Source organism: Balaenoptera ricei, chromosome 16 (assembly GCF_028023285.1).
Source record: "Balaenoptera ricei isolate mBalRic1 chromosome 16, mBalRic1.hap2, whole genome shotgun sequence".
Taxonomy (NCBI): domain Eukaryota; kingdom Metazoa; phylum Chordata; class Mammalia; order Artiodactyla; family Balaenopteridae; genus Balaenoptera; species Balaenoptera ricei.
The window spans coordinates 113349329-113368239 of record NC_082654.1 but is presented as its reverse complement, the minus strand read 5'-3'; the positions used below and the strand labels follow the sequence as shown (position 1 = coordinate 113368239).

Sequence of the window (18911 nt, the reverse complement as noted above, 5' to 3'; positions counted from 1 at the left end):
TTCATAATGTATCACATTGTTGGTGGATGACACTGGCTCCAAATATACAATTAAGCCCACGACACTTTATTACTATGAATATAATTATCATGAAAGTTCTTTCACGTGGATCAACTTGCTTCTGAAGGTTTTCTTGGTTCGTTTAAACTTGCATAATAAACATGCAATGAATTATTTCTTTTGAAAGTGTATTTTTTGCAGTCTTTTTGTTTTCATACAAAGATTTCATAAAGTTGCAATATTGCATCAGAGCATTAGCAAAATAAGAGCAGGAGCACAGGGGGAGGGGAAATGGGCATCTGGATGAATGAGAAGAACCTCCTCGCATCCTGAGACAGGCCACCCGTCTTCTTTAAAAGGTGCACGCAAACTGCTTTTCTTACCCTCCCCCACCAAAGAAAAGCATGAAAGAAAAAAAAAAAAAAAACCCTCACAAAAATCAATCTAACTAAGAAAAAAAGTCGACATAAAGAAAATAAAGATGTTTCTTCATGCACATATCTTCTGCATAGCTCAACCCACATATAGTAAGGCACTATTTCCCTTCGTAACTGGTGTCCACGGCAATCTGGTAAGTGCGACAGTGCTCTGTGACCATTAGAGAGTTCCTTTCCGGATGGTGAAATAAAGAGGCCGGATGAGTGTGGCTGCCACGCTTCTCTGTGAAGGTCCCACAGTGCAAGCTGATTTCCAGGCGTCTCAGAAGGAAATCTGTGTGTGTAATGATTGAGAGTCTCCAGAATGGTTTTCTTTCCAAAGTTCCTGTTTTGTCCTTGTATGAATTTAGATTATTCTTCAGTCATTATTCTCAAAGAAAATACACTAGGTGGGGGAAAAAGCACAGTCAAATCTTCAGAAACACAGCTTCACTGCTCCGAGAAAGCATGTAACGCTGGCAATTCAGAAAATCAGCAGATGTTTCCAAGGGAACAGAAAGAGAGAGAGACAGAGTCTAGAAACAGAAGAACAGAGACAAAGACAGAGAGAGCGTGTGTGTGTGTGTGTTTTTGTTTTCGGAGGTGATCTGGGACTGAGATTAATTTAGCTGGTCTTCGTACTGTTTCCGGAAACAATCCCCAGCCGGGAAAAATTCCCAGCACCTTTCTTGATACATCTTCCAAACATAAGATTCCTGTAAAAGTAAAGGCAATGTGTTAAGAACATCTTTCCCTAGGATCTCTGTGTTACCACAAAATATAAGATAGAAAGAAACTCAAATTTGTTATTTTATATACATATATATATATATATATATATATATATATCACATACGTATAATGGTGTATTTCACATAGTTATAATCCCAAATTCATTTAGATAGTTCCTAACTATACCAGGTCTTATTTATTTCTACTAATAAATAATCAATCTTCATCCTGACTGTAATATAATAATGATAAAAAACCTATTTGTGATATATGATTTTGAGGGTGCCTTAAAACTATTATTTTTGTTTAATTGTACCATTCAAATTCAAACTATTAACAATGGGAGGTGAATATTTGTGGAGGGAGAATTTCAAATAGCTTGGGCAGAACCTTAAACATTTAATATGCAATTATTTATTTATTTTAATATTTTAAATTGAAGTATAGTTGATTTACAGTATTGAGTTAGTTTCAGGTGTACAGCTAAGTGATTCAGTTATACACGTACATATATTTTTTTCTCAGATTATTTTCCCTTATAGCTTATTACAAAATATTGAGAATAGTTCCCTGTGCTATACAGTAGGTATTTGTTGCTATCTATTTTTTATATATAGTAGTGTATATATGTTAATCACAAACTCCTAATTTATCCCTTCCACTCCTTTCCTCTTTGGTAACCATACATATGTTTTCTATGTCTGTGGCTCTATTTCTGTTTTGTATATAAATTTATTTGTACCATTTTATTTTTGGTTCCACATATAAGAGATATCATATGATTTTTGTCTTTGTCTGACTTACTTAGTATCATAATCTCTAGGTCCATTCATGTTGCTGCAAAAAGCATTATTTCATAATTTTTTATGCCCAAGTAATATTCCATTGTGCATATGTGTGTGTGTGTGTGTGTGTGTGTGTGTGTGTGTGTGTGTGTGTGTGTGTGACATCTTCTGTATCCACTCATTTGTCAGTGGACATTTAGGTTGTTTCACTGTCTTGGCTATTGTAAATAGTGCTGTAATGAACACTGGGGTACGTGTATCTTTTCAAATTAATGGTTTTCTCCAGATATATACCCAGGAGTGGAATTGCAGGATCATATGGTAGCTCTATTGTTAGTTTTTTAAGGATCCTCCATACTGTTTTCCATAGTGGCTGTACCCATTTACAATCCCACCAACAGTGTAGGAGGGTTCCTTTTTCTCCACACCCTCTCAGCATTTATTATTTGTAGACTTTTTGATGACAGCCATTCTGACCGTTGTGAGGTGATACCTCATTGTAGTTCTGATTTGCATTTCTCTAATAATTAGCAATGCTGAGCATCTTTTCATGTGCTTTTTGGCTATCTGTATGTCTTCTTTGGAGAAACGCCTATTTAGGTCTTCTGCCCATTTTTGATTTGGTTGGTGGTTTTTTTGATATTGAGGTGTAGGAGCTGTTTGTATATTTTGGAGATGAATCCTTTGTCAGTTGCATCATTTGCAAATATTTACTCCCAGTCCGTAGGTTTTCTTTTCATTTTGTTTATGGCTTCCTCTGCTGTGCAAAAGATGTTTAGTTAGGTCCCACTTGTTTATTTTGGTTTTTATTTCCATTACACTAGGAGACAGATCCAAAAAGATATTGCTGTGATTTATGTCAAAGAGTGTTCTGCCTATGTTTTCCTCTAGGAGTTACACAGTATCCAGGCTTAAATTTAGGTCTTTAATCCATTTTGAGTTTATTTTTGTGTGTGGTGTTAGGTAGTGTTTTAATTTCAGTCTTTTACATGTAGCTGTCCAGTTTTCCCAGCACCACTTATTGAAGAGACTGTCTTTTCTCCATTGTATATTGTACCTCCTTTGTTGTAAACTAATTGACCAAAGGTGCGTTGGTTTATTTCTGGGATTTCTTTTTTTTTTAATTGTTATTGGAGTATATAGTTGCTTTACAACGTTGTGTTAGTTTCTGCTGTACAGCAAAGTGAATTTTATTTATTTATTTATATATCTATATCTATATCTCCCCTCTTTTTTAGATTTCCTTCCCATTTAGGTCACCATAGAGCATGGAGTAGAGTTCCCTGTGTTATACAGTAGGTTCTCATTAGTTATCTATTATATACATAGTAGTGTATATGTGTCAATCCTAATCTCTCAGTTCATCCCACTTCCCCTTCCCCCTTGATATCCATAAGTTTGTTCCCTACATCTGTGTCTCTATTTCTGCTTTGCAAATAAGTTCATCTGTACCATTTTTCTAGATTCCATGTATAAGTGATATTCCATGATATTTTTTCTTTTTCTGATTTATTTCACTCTGTATGACAGTCTCTAGGTCTATCCACGTCTCTGCAAATGGCACTATTTCATTCCTTTTTATGGCTGAGTAATATTCCATTGTATATATGTGCCACATCTTTATCCATTCCTCTACTGATGGACATTTAGGTTGCTTCCACGTCCTGGCTATTGTAAATAGTGCTGCAATGGATATTGGGGTGCATGTGTCTTTTTGAATTATGGTTTTCTCAGGGTATATGCCCAGGAGTGGGTTTGCTGGGTCATATGGTAGTTCGATTTTTAGTTTTTTGATGAACCTCCATACTATTCTCCATAGTGGCTGTACCAATTAACATTCGCACCAACAGTGTAGGAGGGTCCCCTTTTCTCCACATCCTCTCCAGCATTTATTGTTTATAGAGTTTTTTGATGATGGCCATTGTGACCGTTGTGAGGTGATACCTCATTGTAGTTTTGATTTGCATTTCTCTAATAATTAGTGATGTTGAGCATCTTTTCATGTGCCTCTAGGCCATCTGTATGTCTTCTTTGGAGAAATGTCTATTTAGGTCTTCCGCCCATTTTTTGATTGGGTTGTTTGTTTTGTTGATATTGAGCTGCATGTGCGCCTTGTATATTTTGGAGATTAATCCCTTGTCGGTTGCTTCGTTTGCAAATATTTTCTCCCATTCTGAGGGTTGTCTTTTCATTTTGTTTATGGTTTCCTTTGCTGTGAAAAAGCTTTTAAATTTAATTAGGTCCCATTTGTTTATTTTTGTTTTTATTTTCATTACTCTAGGAGGTGTTATCAAAAAAGAGCTTGCTGCGATTTATGTCAAAGAGTGTTCTGCCTCTGTTTTCCTCTAGGAGTTGCATAGTATCCGGTCTTACATTTAGGTCTTTAATATATTTTGAGTTTATTTTTGTGTATGGTATCAGGGAGTGTTCTAATTTCATTCTTTTACTTGTAGCTGTCCAGTTTTCCCAGTACCACTTGTTGAAGAGGTTGTCTTTTCTCCATTGCATATTCTTGCCTCCTTAATCATCGACTAGTTGACCATAGGTGTGTGGGTTTATCTCTGGGCTTTCTATCCTGTTCCACTGATCTATATTTCTGTTTTTGTGCCAGTACCATACTGTCTTGATTACTGTAGCTTTGTAGTGTAGACTGAAGTCAGGGAGCCTGATTCCTCCAGTTCCATCTTTCTTTCTCAAGAGTGCTTTGACTATTTGGGGTCTTTTGTGTCTCCATACAAATTAAAAAAATTTTTGTTCTAGTTCTTTGAAATGCCATTGGTAATTTGATAGGGATTACACTGAATCTCTAGATTGCCTTGGGTAGTTTATTCATTTTTTAAAAAATTTATTTTATTTTATTTCTTTTTGGCTGCTCTGGGTCTTCGTTGATTCACACAGGCTTTCTCTAGTTGCGGCGAGCCAGGGGCTGCTCTTCATTGTGGTGTGTGGGCCTCTCATTGCGGTGGCCTCTCCTGTTGCAGAGCACAGGCTCTAGGCGCACTGGCTTAAGTAGTTGTGGCTCGCCAGCTCCAGAGCACAGGCTCAGTAGTTGTGGCACACGGGCCTAGTTGCATTGCGGTATGTGGGATCTTCCTGGACCAGGGCTCAAACCCATGTCCCCTGTGCTGGCAGGTTGACTCCTAACCACTGCACCACTAGGGAAGCCCGGTTTATTCATTCTGACAATATTGATTCTTCCAACCCAAGAACATGGTATATTTTTCCATCATTTTGTGTCATCTTTGTTTCTTTCATCAGCATCTTATAGTTTTCGAAGTACAGGTCTTTGCCTCCTTAGGTAGGTTTATTCCTAGATATTTTATTCTTTTTGATGTGATGGTAAATGGGATTGTTTCCTTTGTTTTTGTCCTTATGAAATTCTTTTAACTTTTTATTAGAGTGTAGTTGATTTACAATATTGTGTTTCCTCAAGTGAATCAATTATACATATACATATATCCATTCTTTTTTAGATTCTTTTCCCATATAGGTCACTACAGAGTATTGAGTAGAGGTCCCTGTGCTATACAGTAAGTCCTTGTTGATTATCTGTTTTACATATAGTAGTGTGTATATGTCAATCCCAATCTCCCAATTTATCCCTCCCCCCTTCCTCCCTGGTAACCATAAATTTGATTTTTACATCTGTGATTCTATTTCTGTTTTGTAAATAAGTTCATTTGACCCATTTTCTTAGATTCCACATATATATGTAATATCATATGATATTTGTCTTTCTCTGTCTTACTTCACTCAGTATGACAATCTCTAGGTCCACGCATGTTGCTGCAAATGGCATTATTCCATTCTTCTTTATGGCTGAGTAATATTCCACTGTATGTATGTACCACGTATTCTTTAACCATTCCTTTGTCGATGGACATTTAGGTAATGGGATTGTTTCCTAATTTCTCTTTGTGATTATTTGTTGTTAGTGTGTAGAAATGCAACAGATTTCTGTGTGTTAATTTTGCATCCTGTGACTTTACTGAATTCCTTGATGCTCTAGTAGTTTTCTGGTAGCATCTTTAGGATTTTTTATGTGTAGTATCACATCATTTACAAACAGTGACAGTTTTACTTTTTTTCCAATTTGAATTCCTTTTATTGCTTTTTCTTCTCTGATTGCTGGGGCTAGGACTTCCAAAACAACACAGAGTAAAAGTGGTGAGAGTGGACCTTCTTGTCTTGTTCCTGATCTTAGAGTAAATGCTTTTAGGTTTTCACCGTTGAGTGTGATGTTAGCTGTGGATTTGTCATATGTGGGCTTTATTATGTTGAGGTAGGTTCCCTCTATGCCTACTTTCTGGAGTGTTTTTGTCATAAGTGGATGTTGACTTTTATCAAAAGCTTTTTCTGCATCTATTGAGATGATCATATGGTCTCTATCCTTTAATTTGTTAATATGGTGTATTACACTGATTGATTTGGGAATATTGAAAAACCCTTGCATCACTGGGATAAATCCCACTCAATCATGGTGTATGATCCTTTTAATGTATTGTTGGATTTGGTTTGCTAGTGTTTTGTTGAGGATTTTCATGTATATGTTCATCAGTAACATTGGTCTGTAATTTTTTTTGTGGTATCTTTGTCTGGTTTTGGTATCAGGGTGATGGTGGCCTCATAGAATGAGTTTGAAACTGTTTCTTCCTCTGCAGTTTTTTGGATTAGTTTCAGGATAGGTGTTAACTCGTCTCTAAATGTTTGGTAGAATTCTGCTGTGAAGCCATCTGGTCCTGGACTTTTGTTTTTTGGGAGTTTTTAAATCACAGGTTCAATTCTAGTACTTGTAATTGGTATGTTCCTATTTCTGTTTATTCCTTGTACCTTTCTAAGAAGTTGTCCATTTTCTTCTAGGTTGTCCATTTATTAGCATATAGTTCTTGTATTAGTCTCTTATGGTCCTTTGTGTTCCTGTGGTTTCCTACGTAACGTCTCCCTTTTCATTTCTAGTTTTATTGATTTGGGTGCCCTCCCTTTTTTTCTTGATGAATCTGGCTAAAGGTTTATTCGTTTATCTTTTCAAGGAACCAGCTTTTAGTTTCATTGATCTTTTCTATTGTTTCCTTTATCTCTATTTCATTTATTTCTGCTCTGATCTTTATGATTGATTGTTTTCCTTCTACTGACTTTGAGGTTGGTTTGTTCTTTCTTGAGTTGATTTAGGTGTAAGGTTGGGTTGTTTATTTGAGATTATTTTTTTGTTTCTTGAGCCTATATGGCTGTAACTATGAAGTTTACATGGCTATACACTTCTCTCTTAGAACTGTTTTTGCTGCATTTCATAGGTTTTGGAACCTCGTGTTTTCATAGTCATTTGTCTCGGTATTTTTTAATTTCCCCTTTGATTTCTTCAGTGATCCATTGGTTGGTAGTAGCATAGTTTCAGTATCACTACTTGTGACTGGTCTGTTCATATGTTCTATTTCTTGCTGGTACAGTCTTGGAATATTGTACTTTTCTAAGAATTTGTCCATTTCTTCTCAGTTCTCCCTTTTGTTGGCATATAGCTGCTTGTACTAGTCTCTTATGATCCTTTGTATTTCTGTGGTGTCCATTCTGACTTCTCCTTTTTCATTTCTAATTTTATTGATTTGAGTTCTCTCCCTTTTTTTCTTGATGAATCCGGGTAAAGGTTTATCAATTTTGTTTATCTTCTCAAAGAACCAGCTTTTAGTTTCATTGATCTTTGCTATTGTTTCCTTTGTGTCTATTTCATTTATTTCTGCTCTGATCTTGATTTCTGTCCTACTAAATTTGGGTTTTGTTTGTTCTTCTTTCTCTGGTTGCTTTAGGTGTAAGGTTAGGATGTTTGAGATTTTTCTTGTTTCCTGAGGTTAGACTGTATTGCTATATACTTCCTTCTTAGAACTGCTTTCGCTGCATCCCATAGTTTTTGGGTTGTCAAGTTTTCATTGTCATTTGTTTCTAGGTTTTTTTTTTTTAATTTCCTCTTTGATTTCTTCAGTGATCCATTGGTTGTTTAGTAACATATTGTTTAGCCTCCATGTGTTTTTGTGTTTTACAGTTTTATTCCTATAATAATTGGTTTCTAATCTCATAGCATTGTGGTCACAAAGGATGCTTGATATGATTTCAGTTTTCTTACATTTACTGAGACTTGCTTTTTAGCCCAGCATGAGATCTATCCTAGAGAATGTTACATGTGCACTTGAAAAGAATGTGTATTCTGCTGCTTTCGGATGGAATGCTCTATAAATATCAGTGAAGTCCATCTGGTCTCATGTGTCATTTAAGGCCTGTGTTTCCTTATTGATTTTCTGTCTGAATGATCTGTCCATTGATGTAAGTGGGGTGTTAAAATCACCCATTAATATTGCGTTACTGTCAATTACTATTTCCTACCTTTACTGTATGTTTGCCTTACAGGTGAGCTTTCCCATTTTGTAATTTTTTTTCTAGTTGTTACCTTTTCCTTTCTGCCTAGAGAAGTTCCTTTAGCACTTGCTATAAAGCTGATTTGGTGGTGCTGAATTCTCTTAACTTTTGCTTGTCTGTAAAGATTTCTCCATCAAATCTGAATGAGAGCCTTGCTGTGTAGCGCATTCATGGTTGTAGGTTTTTCCCTTTCATCACTTTAAATATATTATGCCACTCCCTTCTGGCCTGCAGAGTTTCTGCTGAGAAATCAACTGATAGTATTATGGGGAATCCTTTGTATATTATTACTTGTTGCTTTCCCATTGTTGCTTTTCATATTTTTCTTTAATTTTTGTCAATTTTATTATTGTGTGTCTTGGTGTATTCCCCCTTGGGTTAATCCTGCCTGAGACTCTCTGTATTTCTTGGACTTAGGTGACTGTTTCCTTTCCCATGGTAGGGAATCCTTCAGCTATTATCTCTTCAAATATCTTCTCAGACCCTTTCTCTCTCTCTCTCTCCCTTCTGGGACCCCTATAGTGTGAATGTTGGTGCCTTTGACATTGCCCCAGAGGCTGCTTAAACTGTCCTCATTTCTTTTCATTCTTTATTCAGTTTTGAAACAGTGATTTCCACCACTCTATCTTCCAGCTCACTTATCCATTCTTCTGCCTCATTTATTCTGCTATCAATTCCCTCTACTATATTTTTCATTTCACTTATTGTTCAATTGTTTGGTTGTTATTTATATTTTCTAACTCTTTGTTAAAAACTTCCTGTTACTTCTCACTCTGTGTATCCATTCTTTTCCTGAGTTCTTGGATCTTTATGATCATTACTTTCAACTCTTTCTCAGGTAGATTGCCTATCTCCATGTCCCTTAGTTGTTCTTCTGGGGTTTTATCTTGTTCCTTCATCTGGAACATATTCCTCGGCCATCTCATTTGCCTGAATTTCTATTTGTATTTTTATGTTTGTGGAAGGTCAGTTACGTTTCTTGACCTTGGAGAAGTGGCCCTCTGTAGGGGATGTCCTATGTGTCCCAGCAGTACACTCCCCTCTCATCACCAAGGGCCAGGGACCAGGTGGTCCCAGGGTAGTTTCTGACCTGTGTTTGCAGACTCAGTTCCACAGAGTGGAGGCGATTGTAGTTTTCTTCCTTCTGGTGTCTGTCTGCCCCCTGGTGGGTGAGGCTTGTCTAGAGGCTTGTGCAGGCTTCCTGGTGGGAGGAACTGGTGCCTCCGCACTGGTGGGTGGAGCTGGGTCTTGGCCCTCTGGTAGCTGGCCATGTAAGGGGCGTGTCTAGAGGTGGCTGCGGACTCAGGAAGTCTTTCTTTAGGCAGCCTGTCTGCTGATGGGTGGGTCTGCATTCCCACCCTGTTGGTGGTTTGGGTGTTGGGTGGAGCCAGGTCTTGGTGCCCAAATGGTGGCCTCTGGGAGCGCTCAGGCCAGTGAATCCACCAGTGTCCTTGTCCCCATAGTGAGCCACACCTGCTTCCCCAGGAGCCCCTCCAAGACCAGCAGGTAAGTCTGGCCCAGGCCCCTATGAAGTCACTGCTCTTGCCCTGGGTCCCGGGGCAAAAAGACCTTGTGTGTGCCCTCCAAGAGTGGCATCTCTGTTTTGCACAGTTCTTTCTTTGGAGCTCCTGCACTCAAGCCCTGCTGGCTTCAAAGTCAAGTGCTCTGGGGTGGAGGGGTCCTCCTCCTGATGTCAGACCCCAAGGCTGGGGAGCTTGATATGGGGCTCAGAACTCTCACTCCTGTGGGAGAAGTTAGTTCTGCAATATAATTAATTATTCTCCAGTGTGTGGATCACCCACGTGGGGCAGGTATAGGATTTAATTATATTGCAAGTGCACCCCTTATACTGTCTCGTTGTGGTTTCTTCTTTGTCTTTGGATGTAGAATATCTTTCTTTAGTAGGTTCCAGTCTTTTTTATCAATGTTTGTTTAGCATTCAGTTGTGATTTTGGTGTGCTCCTGAGTGGAGGTGAGATCAAGGTCCTTCTACTCTGCCATCTTGTCCCAGGATATGCAATTATTTTTAAATGACTGTAATACTACTGAATGAAGTTCATTTGAAATCATCTGCTATCTGATTAAGCAATCAAGTATATTATAATTATCAAAACCCAAACTCAGCATTTTCAGCTAATAAATGTGCAATTCTAATTTTACTTTTTCTACTACAGCAATCTTTGCATACTCATCCAAGATAACAGGAATTTTATACTAAGATACCATGACTAATATCTGAAAGTAATTCCAATATTAATGTTTAATGTACACATTTATTCCAAAATGCAGAGATTCTTTTATCATTTCTTTTAGATGATGTATGGTCACTGTTTACCTACCTGTCCTGTGTGCTCTGTTTCATCTTTGTTTATGAGATACATCAGAAAAAACCTACAGATACAGAGAGAGTAATCAGAAATGGATTGTATGGAAATATCAGCATAAACAAATACTTCTGGTTCTGCTATGGACTAACTCTTCATGGCAGAGAAAATAAATGGGTCAAACCTGCAGGGCCAAAAAAAAAAAATGCCATGGGGACCAACAGCTTAATCAGCTTTTAAAATATTTTTTTCAAAGGAGCTATAATGTGTTCACAGATCAAGTTGTTATACCTCTTGGGAGCTGCTTTATACCAGGCTCAGTGCCAGACCCTGCCTGCAGCTGTTTCCACATTCACTCATGGAGCAGGAATTGCAATCCTCATTTGCAAAACCGAGAATTAAAAAGGTTCAATAACTTGTCTAATATCACACACTTGTGAATTCCAAAATCCATTTTTTTTTTAAATTGCTACAATGCTACGCTATATCTTTTCTGTTAGATATTAAAATCAGGTTAGAAACGGATTAAGAAATAATATTGTACTGAAGTACAGTTTTGGCTAGTCTCAAGTAAGAGCCAGATTTCTATGTATTAAAAAAAATGCAACATTTAACTGTTTCCAGGGGTGCCTAAAGAGGTCTGTGGTTCTTCAGAAAAGAAAAATGAAGATTCACGTATCTCTAGGGAGCAGCTGGAACGTTCCTGTTTGAAATGGCAAACACGGCCAAAGCTCTCTGAGAGGCTTGGTACATATTCTGCTCATCCTTTCCACCTTTTCATTTCATGTTCTAGAAGGTATTGTTCACGTGGAGGGCTGCAACTTCCTTTCCTAAGTCAACCTACTCGAGGAAAAAGAACCACTAGCTGTGGGTCTTTCCCTCCAAGAGGTATAAGAAGCCTGAAGCCAATGGTAAAGAGAGGGGCTCTCTGTCCTGTTTCCCCGGCTTGCTGAGGTGGGGGACGCCTGGGTATCAGGAGAGGCAAGGGAGTCCGAGTCAGGCACACTCACAGATAATTGGCCAAGTTGTGTTCCTGTAAAGTGTGGGTTTCAAAGCCATGGGGCACAGTGTCGAAGTAATCATTGCCTATCCCACAGATGAAGCACTTGGTCTAGAAGACAAAGGCAGTATTCAAAGGTCAGAGTTCAGAAAGCAAAACAAAAGGAAAACACAACTCACCACTCAGGGGCAGCTACTTGGATTATTCGGTCTACATAAAAGATCATCCCATAAGACTGTGCCAAGCACCTGAATATCAATTTAACTGTTGCCACCACTACATCTTGCGGTGGGGTTTAAATGACATAGGAACCAACAGCAAGAAGTAACAGAGGCAGAAGGAAGAGAACAAGATGATGATGGCCAAAAAGCAATGTCTTCTTTTCTTCAGCCTAAGTGAGCACGCCCACGCTTGGTGATCACTCTTGTTCATTACACTGGCTCAAATTATCTAGGTAGGACTGAATGTGTCCTCAACTGAAACCACAAACTTGGTATCTATCCTAGCCAAGTCTGATGACCAAGCTGGTGGAGGGGGGAGGCACAAATTCCTTCCATCTGGGGAGGACCAGACCAAATACCAAGCTGTGAGGTGTTGAATCAACGATTCAGAGAAGGTCCGCCACATGCCAGGCACCACGCTAGGCACACAACCAACAGAGACGTACTGGGATGACAGTCCACTCTAGAAACAGGACACCTGCTCTCTCCGCTTCCCTCCCATCCCATCCATCTCTCTCTTCACCCGCTAGGTCTGCCATCTGCAGGCCTGGTACCCAAAACCCAGGGAGAAGCAGGCCTTCCATTTTATCATTAGCATCTCCTATGTATCAACTCAAATGAATTCAATAATTATTGTCCTCATGTGGCTCCAGATGCTCATCTTCCCTGCAAATTAGAAGCTGTTTCATACCGTCAGAGGCATGTTTATGATGCCCTAGATGCGAGAGCCTAGAATCAAGATGATTAAGGTAATTTATAATTCTCCCTGCCTTACTGATCAACAGCTGCCGACAGCAGAAAGGCTGCATTCAGCATCCAGTCTTGTACACCATTCAGTGTCTCTTAACTAAACAGGTTCCCACTTAACGGCTTTCTCCAGGAAACTGCCCTTCCTCTTTGTTACCTCTCTCGGTCACTGTGTGTGTAACTGAGCCACCATGCTTCTTCCTAGAGGCTCATGCTGGACGGAACCTCAGTAACATCCCCGCTTGCTCCAAACTCTTCATCCTCTGCATCTGGCCAGTCACCAAGTTCTTTTCATGCCGAAGTACTGCTTGAATCCATTTGGCTCCTGCATCATCTCCTACCTAGAAAATGCTGACAGCTGCTTCCCTGTCCCTGGGTGTGCCAGTGTCGAGCTCACTCCCCCATTTTAATCCATGGTTATCTTTTTAAAATGTAAAATCTGATCACCTCACTGCCCTGCTTAAAACCCTTTTCTTGAAAACCCTTTTCTTGTTTCCCAGCCTGTAAGTTACACTGTAAATTTCTCAAATGCATGATTAGGCTCTTAATTAGCTGGCCTTCTTCTCCAGCCCCATTACTAGAAAGTAATGCTTCATCCTGAACCAGTTATGCTTCCAAGAAAAAAAATCTGCATATCAAATTCCCTAAAATCAGAGTCTTGGTATACAGAACGTCAGGCGGTGACGTTTTCACAGAATCCAATGTGAATGGCACCCCTGGTGATGGACATGGTGGGGCACGTCGGGGTGGGGAGGTGGCCTGAACTGGCCTGTGCGTTCTCTCTCTCTCAAATCCACACCTCTGCAATCTTCAGGCCTCAGCTTGGGCATCCCTTCTTTTAAGTACGCCCCTGATCATACAAGAGGAAGTTAGACACCAGCCCCAGAGACCCCGGCACTCAGGGTTTCCTCCTATAAAGGGCTCACCACACTGCTCATGATGTCCTGTCTACTTATTTGTCAGCGGATCCACCACTTTGAATGAATGGTCTCCCCCTCCTGGAGGGGCAGATGGCGCCACACTACTGTTTGTATGTACCTGGCGCCCACCACACAGCCTAGCAACAGTGCTCAACTCTGGGTACTGCCTGAATCGAAAACAGGCCAGTGAAGCCATGCATTGTTCATGTCCCTCCCCCTGCTCCCATAGCCGTCATTCTTTGATAAAAGACAGTGGGGACAGGCAGTGTCCACAACAACAGAAACGCAGAGTCAGAAACGGAGAGACTCACCTCCATGTCTTCTTTGACCTGTTCTTGTTGGTCTCTTAGTTCCCCAAAAGCATCGATAATTAAACCTAGTGTTCAGTAAAGACGGGATTTAATCTATTAACCAGAGAAGGATAATGAAATTCACAGCCCCCTGGCTAAGCCTCCCAAGGAACGGGACCGTGACACTGGGAGATGCTCGGAGCTTGGCAGAAGATGTGAGCGCACTGGATACTCCTACGAGGGCAGCAGCGTTCTCTCTTTGGGGGGCAGACAGACATGCAGTTCCCAGGGCACACACATACTGCCTGAAAACGGGTTTAAAAATGAAGGGACAGCAGGAAAAACCTTGGGTTACCTTGGCATCAGCAAATGGTATGTTACTACCTGCTTCGCGCCAAGAAGGAGCAATGGAGATTTACGGTCATAAAGTACAGAAAATGCCACTAATGAGATTTTCAAGTGCTAATTTGCAAATCAAACATGCCCATGTTAACTGTAAGGAATTTGCCTCAAATCATTTTTTTCACAAGTTCGTCATCAATAAACTTTCCGTAACGTTATTAACTGTAGCAATCAGCAACTAACGGCTTCCTGCTGCTTAGTTCCCTTTTCTCCTGTGACTTGCCGGGCTGTACGTTTTCTTCCAAGTGTTTTATATGACTTTGCCCTCTTCTAAACACATTATTGTTACACTCAATAAAGACATAAAGGAAGGGTTATGAATCCTTTAAACGCGTTCCTGTACTTCACTGAAAAAAGGGTATCATTTTTTTGCCTGTGGAATTTAGAGGATAATGTCCCATTTATAGACATTTAATTCAAGCTAGGATAAATGTGTAAGCAGAAGAAGACAACATGAGTGATTTTTCTGAGGGAAAAAAAAGTTACCTTGGAATAAAAGGAGAGGAAAAAACCACCCGCTCCAAGTTCCCTTGGAGTAAAAGGAAGATGGAATGGGTCAACACGGCACGGTGGTTGCACGTGACGGCTCTGGGTCCAGACCCTGTGCGTTTGGATTCCAACCCTGACACTTTTCAGCTGTACACGTCAGCCAAGTTACTTAGACTTACTATGGCTCAGTTCCTTCAAATGTGAAAAACAACATTCTGCTCCCAGGGCACACGGAACAGACATCATTTTTAAAGAAATCTTTTCAATAACCCATGGCTTAGAGCTTTATATAATTTCCATGTGATAGACCCAAAGAGGCTAAATGGCTCACCCACCACTAGTTGTAAAGGTCAGCAGCGGCAGGGCGGGAAATCAGACCCAGGAAAGTGCTCTTCCCGTTCTGTTATTTGAAAGGAGGCCAAAGAAACCTGTATCCATCTCCCCGCTAGAGCAGGGTCCCTTGCTTCTTTGTTTTTCCCTCTACAGATTTCCAATGAAGAAACACTGAACGGAAGAGTTCCATTTGGCTTTTCTAGGAAACACCTGACATTCTTACCCTGTGTTTTAATGTTAGCGTCAACAATATGTAGGTCAAATTCTAGATCTTCTTGAGGATGATGCTTACCTTGTATTATGGCCAAGAGAATGACAATTACAAAGAAGAAGAAGGTGATGTCAAAGATGATTCGATAGATCTCATATTCATCGCCGGCTGGGTCTTCGATTTCATCACCGATACCCCCTCCGGCACGTACCCCGACATACATGTGGAACATATAGCACTGGAAAAGAGAGGAATGGCTTCACTTCCTGGAGGACCACTGCCCATTCTTATACTCAACACACCTAAGATTATCTCTCTTGTTCCTAATCTTCACTGTGGAAATGATGAGCATCTTTGCCTTCTACATCACCTCTTTTTGTTTCAGTATCTGTAATTGTGATGCAAACACTTGGCTCTTACATTCTGCTGTCTTTTAAACAAAACTCTGTGCTGCCTGCTTAGCACCTGCTGTCATACTTTGCAGGAAATGAAAAATACCTCACTAGCATCAGGCATAAGGTTATCCTATTAAGATCACAGTCAGGGCCGCAAAACTATATTTAATTGCACTGTTCAGTTTTTTGTGAGCATAACAGACAAAGGAATGGGGAAGTAAAAGTCCATTGTATAACTGGATGGAATGTTAGAAATTAAGTGAGGAAAAAACCAAACTTAACACTTACCATCCTCTCATCTATCACATTGGAATATAATGTGAAAATTTTTTAACTTTAATGTCTAGAGTAAAGAAAAATGAGAGAGGCAGGGAAGAAATAGCAGCTCATTGTTTAAACTCTGAAACTTTAAAGCAACCAACAACATGTACAGCTGCAAGTGTCCATTGCCAAAAAAGAGGGGTGCAGTAAAGCACTTTGGGGTAGGGTTTCTCAGCCTCAAATCCATTAATATTTTAGGCCAGATAATTCTTTGTTGTGAGGTCTGTCTTACGCACTGTAGCATATGTTTGTTAGAAGGATCTCTGGCCTCTACTCACTAGATGCCAGTAGCGCCCCACCCCACAGACAATCAAAAATGTCTGCAGACATTGCCAAGCGTCCTCTGGGGTGGCAACATCAGGACCACTGGATTAAGCATCTAGGGTTTTATCTTTATTTAGGATAAGTCCACACTCTCCATTCCAGGCCCTCTGATTTAGCCATACTTCCCCTCTCTAAGTTGATCTTTTACTGCTCCCAAGCACTGCCCTCTCCTCTACCCATGCCTCCTCCAAATACAATATTCCTGATTCTAGATCTTTGCCTGCATATTCTCCTTACCTTGCAATATTCTTTCCCATTTGTATCCCATTAGAACCTACTCATCCTTCAGAGCCTCAGTGAATAATCCTTCTTCCATGAGGCCTCCTCAGACTGTTCGAGACACTCCCATTTACCCAGCTGATGTCACCCATCAATGCAAAACAAAAAACACTGTCTGCTGTAACCCTAATGAACGGGGCAAAGACCTCAAAACAGCATCTTCACTCACTGAGACACCACACTCCTCTGGTTTTCTCCTACATTTCTGGTCATTCCTTCTCAGCTCCCTTGGCTGGTTCTTCCTCATCTCCCTATCTCTTCATGAACTAATGCCCAGGATTGGGTTCTCTGACTTTTCGTTTCTTTTAGGACACTCCCTTGGGGAACTTTTCCAGTTTCATGCTTAAATATCATCTGTGCTAATTACTTCAAAAAATTTCTGTTTACACCTTGGGTCTCTTTCCTGAATTCCAGACTTGTATCTCCAACTTATTTTTCATTTGATGTTTTATGATCTCTCTCACTCCACTAGAATTAGTCCCATTATAAGAAGAATTACTTGGGTTACTACTCTATCATCAGTGCCTAAACAATGTCCAGCACATGATAGGTACTCAAAAATCACTTGTGGGATGACTGAGGAGTGAAAAGTTATGACTGGTCAGCTGTTCTCATGGAGAACGGCTCAAACAGACCTCAGATTCTCAGGTCATTTTAAAGAGCATAAAGTTCAGGCAAAGAATAGGCAGCAAGATGACACCAAAATGCTCATAGTTCAACAGCTAATTACTGATAGGAAACTTTTTGTATTCTGCATCTAAGTCAGACGCCTGGAATTTAATGAACAGAATTAAATAAAGGTTGGGTCACTTAGGCAATAGAAGTGAAAGCAAAAATAAACGAATGGCATCTAATCAAGCTTATAAGCTTTTGCGCAGCAAAGGAAACCATAAGCAAAACAAAAAGACAGCCTATGGACTGGCAGAAAATATTTGCAAATCATGTGACTGATAAGGGCTTAATTTCCAAAATATACAAACAGCTCATACAATTCAATAAGGAAAAAACAAACCACCCTATCGAAAAATGGGCAGAAGACCTAAATAGACATTTCTCCAAAGACAACAGACAGCTGGCCAAAAGGCACATGAAAAGATGCTCATCATCACTAATTATTAGAGAAATGCATATCAAAACTACAATAGGGTACCACCTCACACCGGTCAGAATAGCCATCATTAAAAAAATCTATCAATACAAATAACAAATGCTGGAGAGGGTGTGGAGAAAAGGGAACCCTCCTACACTGTTGGTGGGAATGTAAATTTGTACAACCATTACGGAGAACAGTATGGAGGTTCCTTAAAAAAACTAAAATTAGAGTTGCCATATGATTCAGCAATTCCACTCCTGAGCATATACCCAGACAAAACTGTAATTCATACAGATACATGCATCCCCATGTTCACTGCAGCACTATTTACAATAGCCAAGACATGGAAATAACCTAAAAGTCCATTGACGGATGGATAAAGAAGATGTGGTACACACACACACACACACACACACACACACACACACACACACACACACACACTGGAATATTACTCAGCCATAAAAAGAATGAAATAATGCCATTTGCAGCAATATGGATGCAACTAGAGATTGTCATACTAAGCTAAGTAAGTCAGAAAGAGAAAGACAAATACCATATGATATCAATTATATGTGGAATCTAAAATATGACACTAATGAACATATCTACAAAACAGAAACACACTCACAGACACAGAGAACAGACTTGTGGTTGCCAAGGCTGGGGGAGTTGGAGGAGGGATGGATTAGTTTGGGATTAGCAGATGCAAACTATTATATATAGGATGGATAAACAACAAGGTCCTACTGTACAGCACAGGGGAACTATATTCAATATCCTGTGATAAACCGTAATGGAAAAGAATACAGAAAGAATATATACATATGTATAACCAGAATCACTTTGCTGTACAGCAAAAATTAATGCAACATTGTGAATCAACTATATTTCAATAAAATTAAAAAAAAAAAAAGATTGGGTCACTCAGAAAAGAGGTTGGTCAGTCTGGGATGCAATAAGCAAAGAGCATCACCCCAGAACTGTTCTGGAGCCCAGGGAAGGGGGTCTCTCTTACAGAGGCCAGGAGAGTCCTGTTTTACAGACAGCCTGATGAGACCAATGGTGCCTAAACTTAATCCTGCATTCACATCTCCTGGAGGCTTAAACATTCTGGATTCCTGGTACCACCTACTGAATCAATCTTTAGAAATAAAAATTTGAAGACATTTAAAAAAAGCCCTCAGGACATGGCATTAATTTCTTAGCACTGTTTGTCTAAAACAG

The 18911-nt window shown here is 39.7% G+C and overlaps 1 protein-coding gene across 1 annotated transcript in view; it reads right to left on the bottom strand.

Moving 5' to 3' along the window:
* Positions 1-393: 393 nt before the first annotated feature.
* The window catches only part of RYR2 (ryanodine receptor 2), a 772975-nt gene continuing 754457 nt past the window's right edge, over positions 394-18911 (bottom strand). The window contains exons 102-106 of the mRNA XM_059899659.1: positions 15354-15510; positions 13859-13923; positions 11670-11770; positions 10675-10726; positions 394-1132 (exon numbers count right to left, since the gene is read on the bottom strand). Coding sequence (XP_059755642.1) covers positions 1037-1132; positions 10675-10726; positions 11670-11770; positions 13859-13923; positions 15354-15510 — 471 coding nt within the window. The 3' untranslated portion in view covers positions 394-1036. The remainder of the gene's footprint in view (positions 1133-10674; positions 10727-11669; positions 11771-13858; positions 13924-15353; positions 15511-18911) is intronic.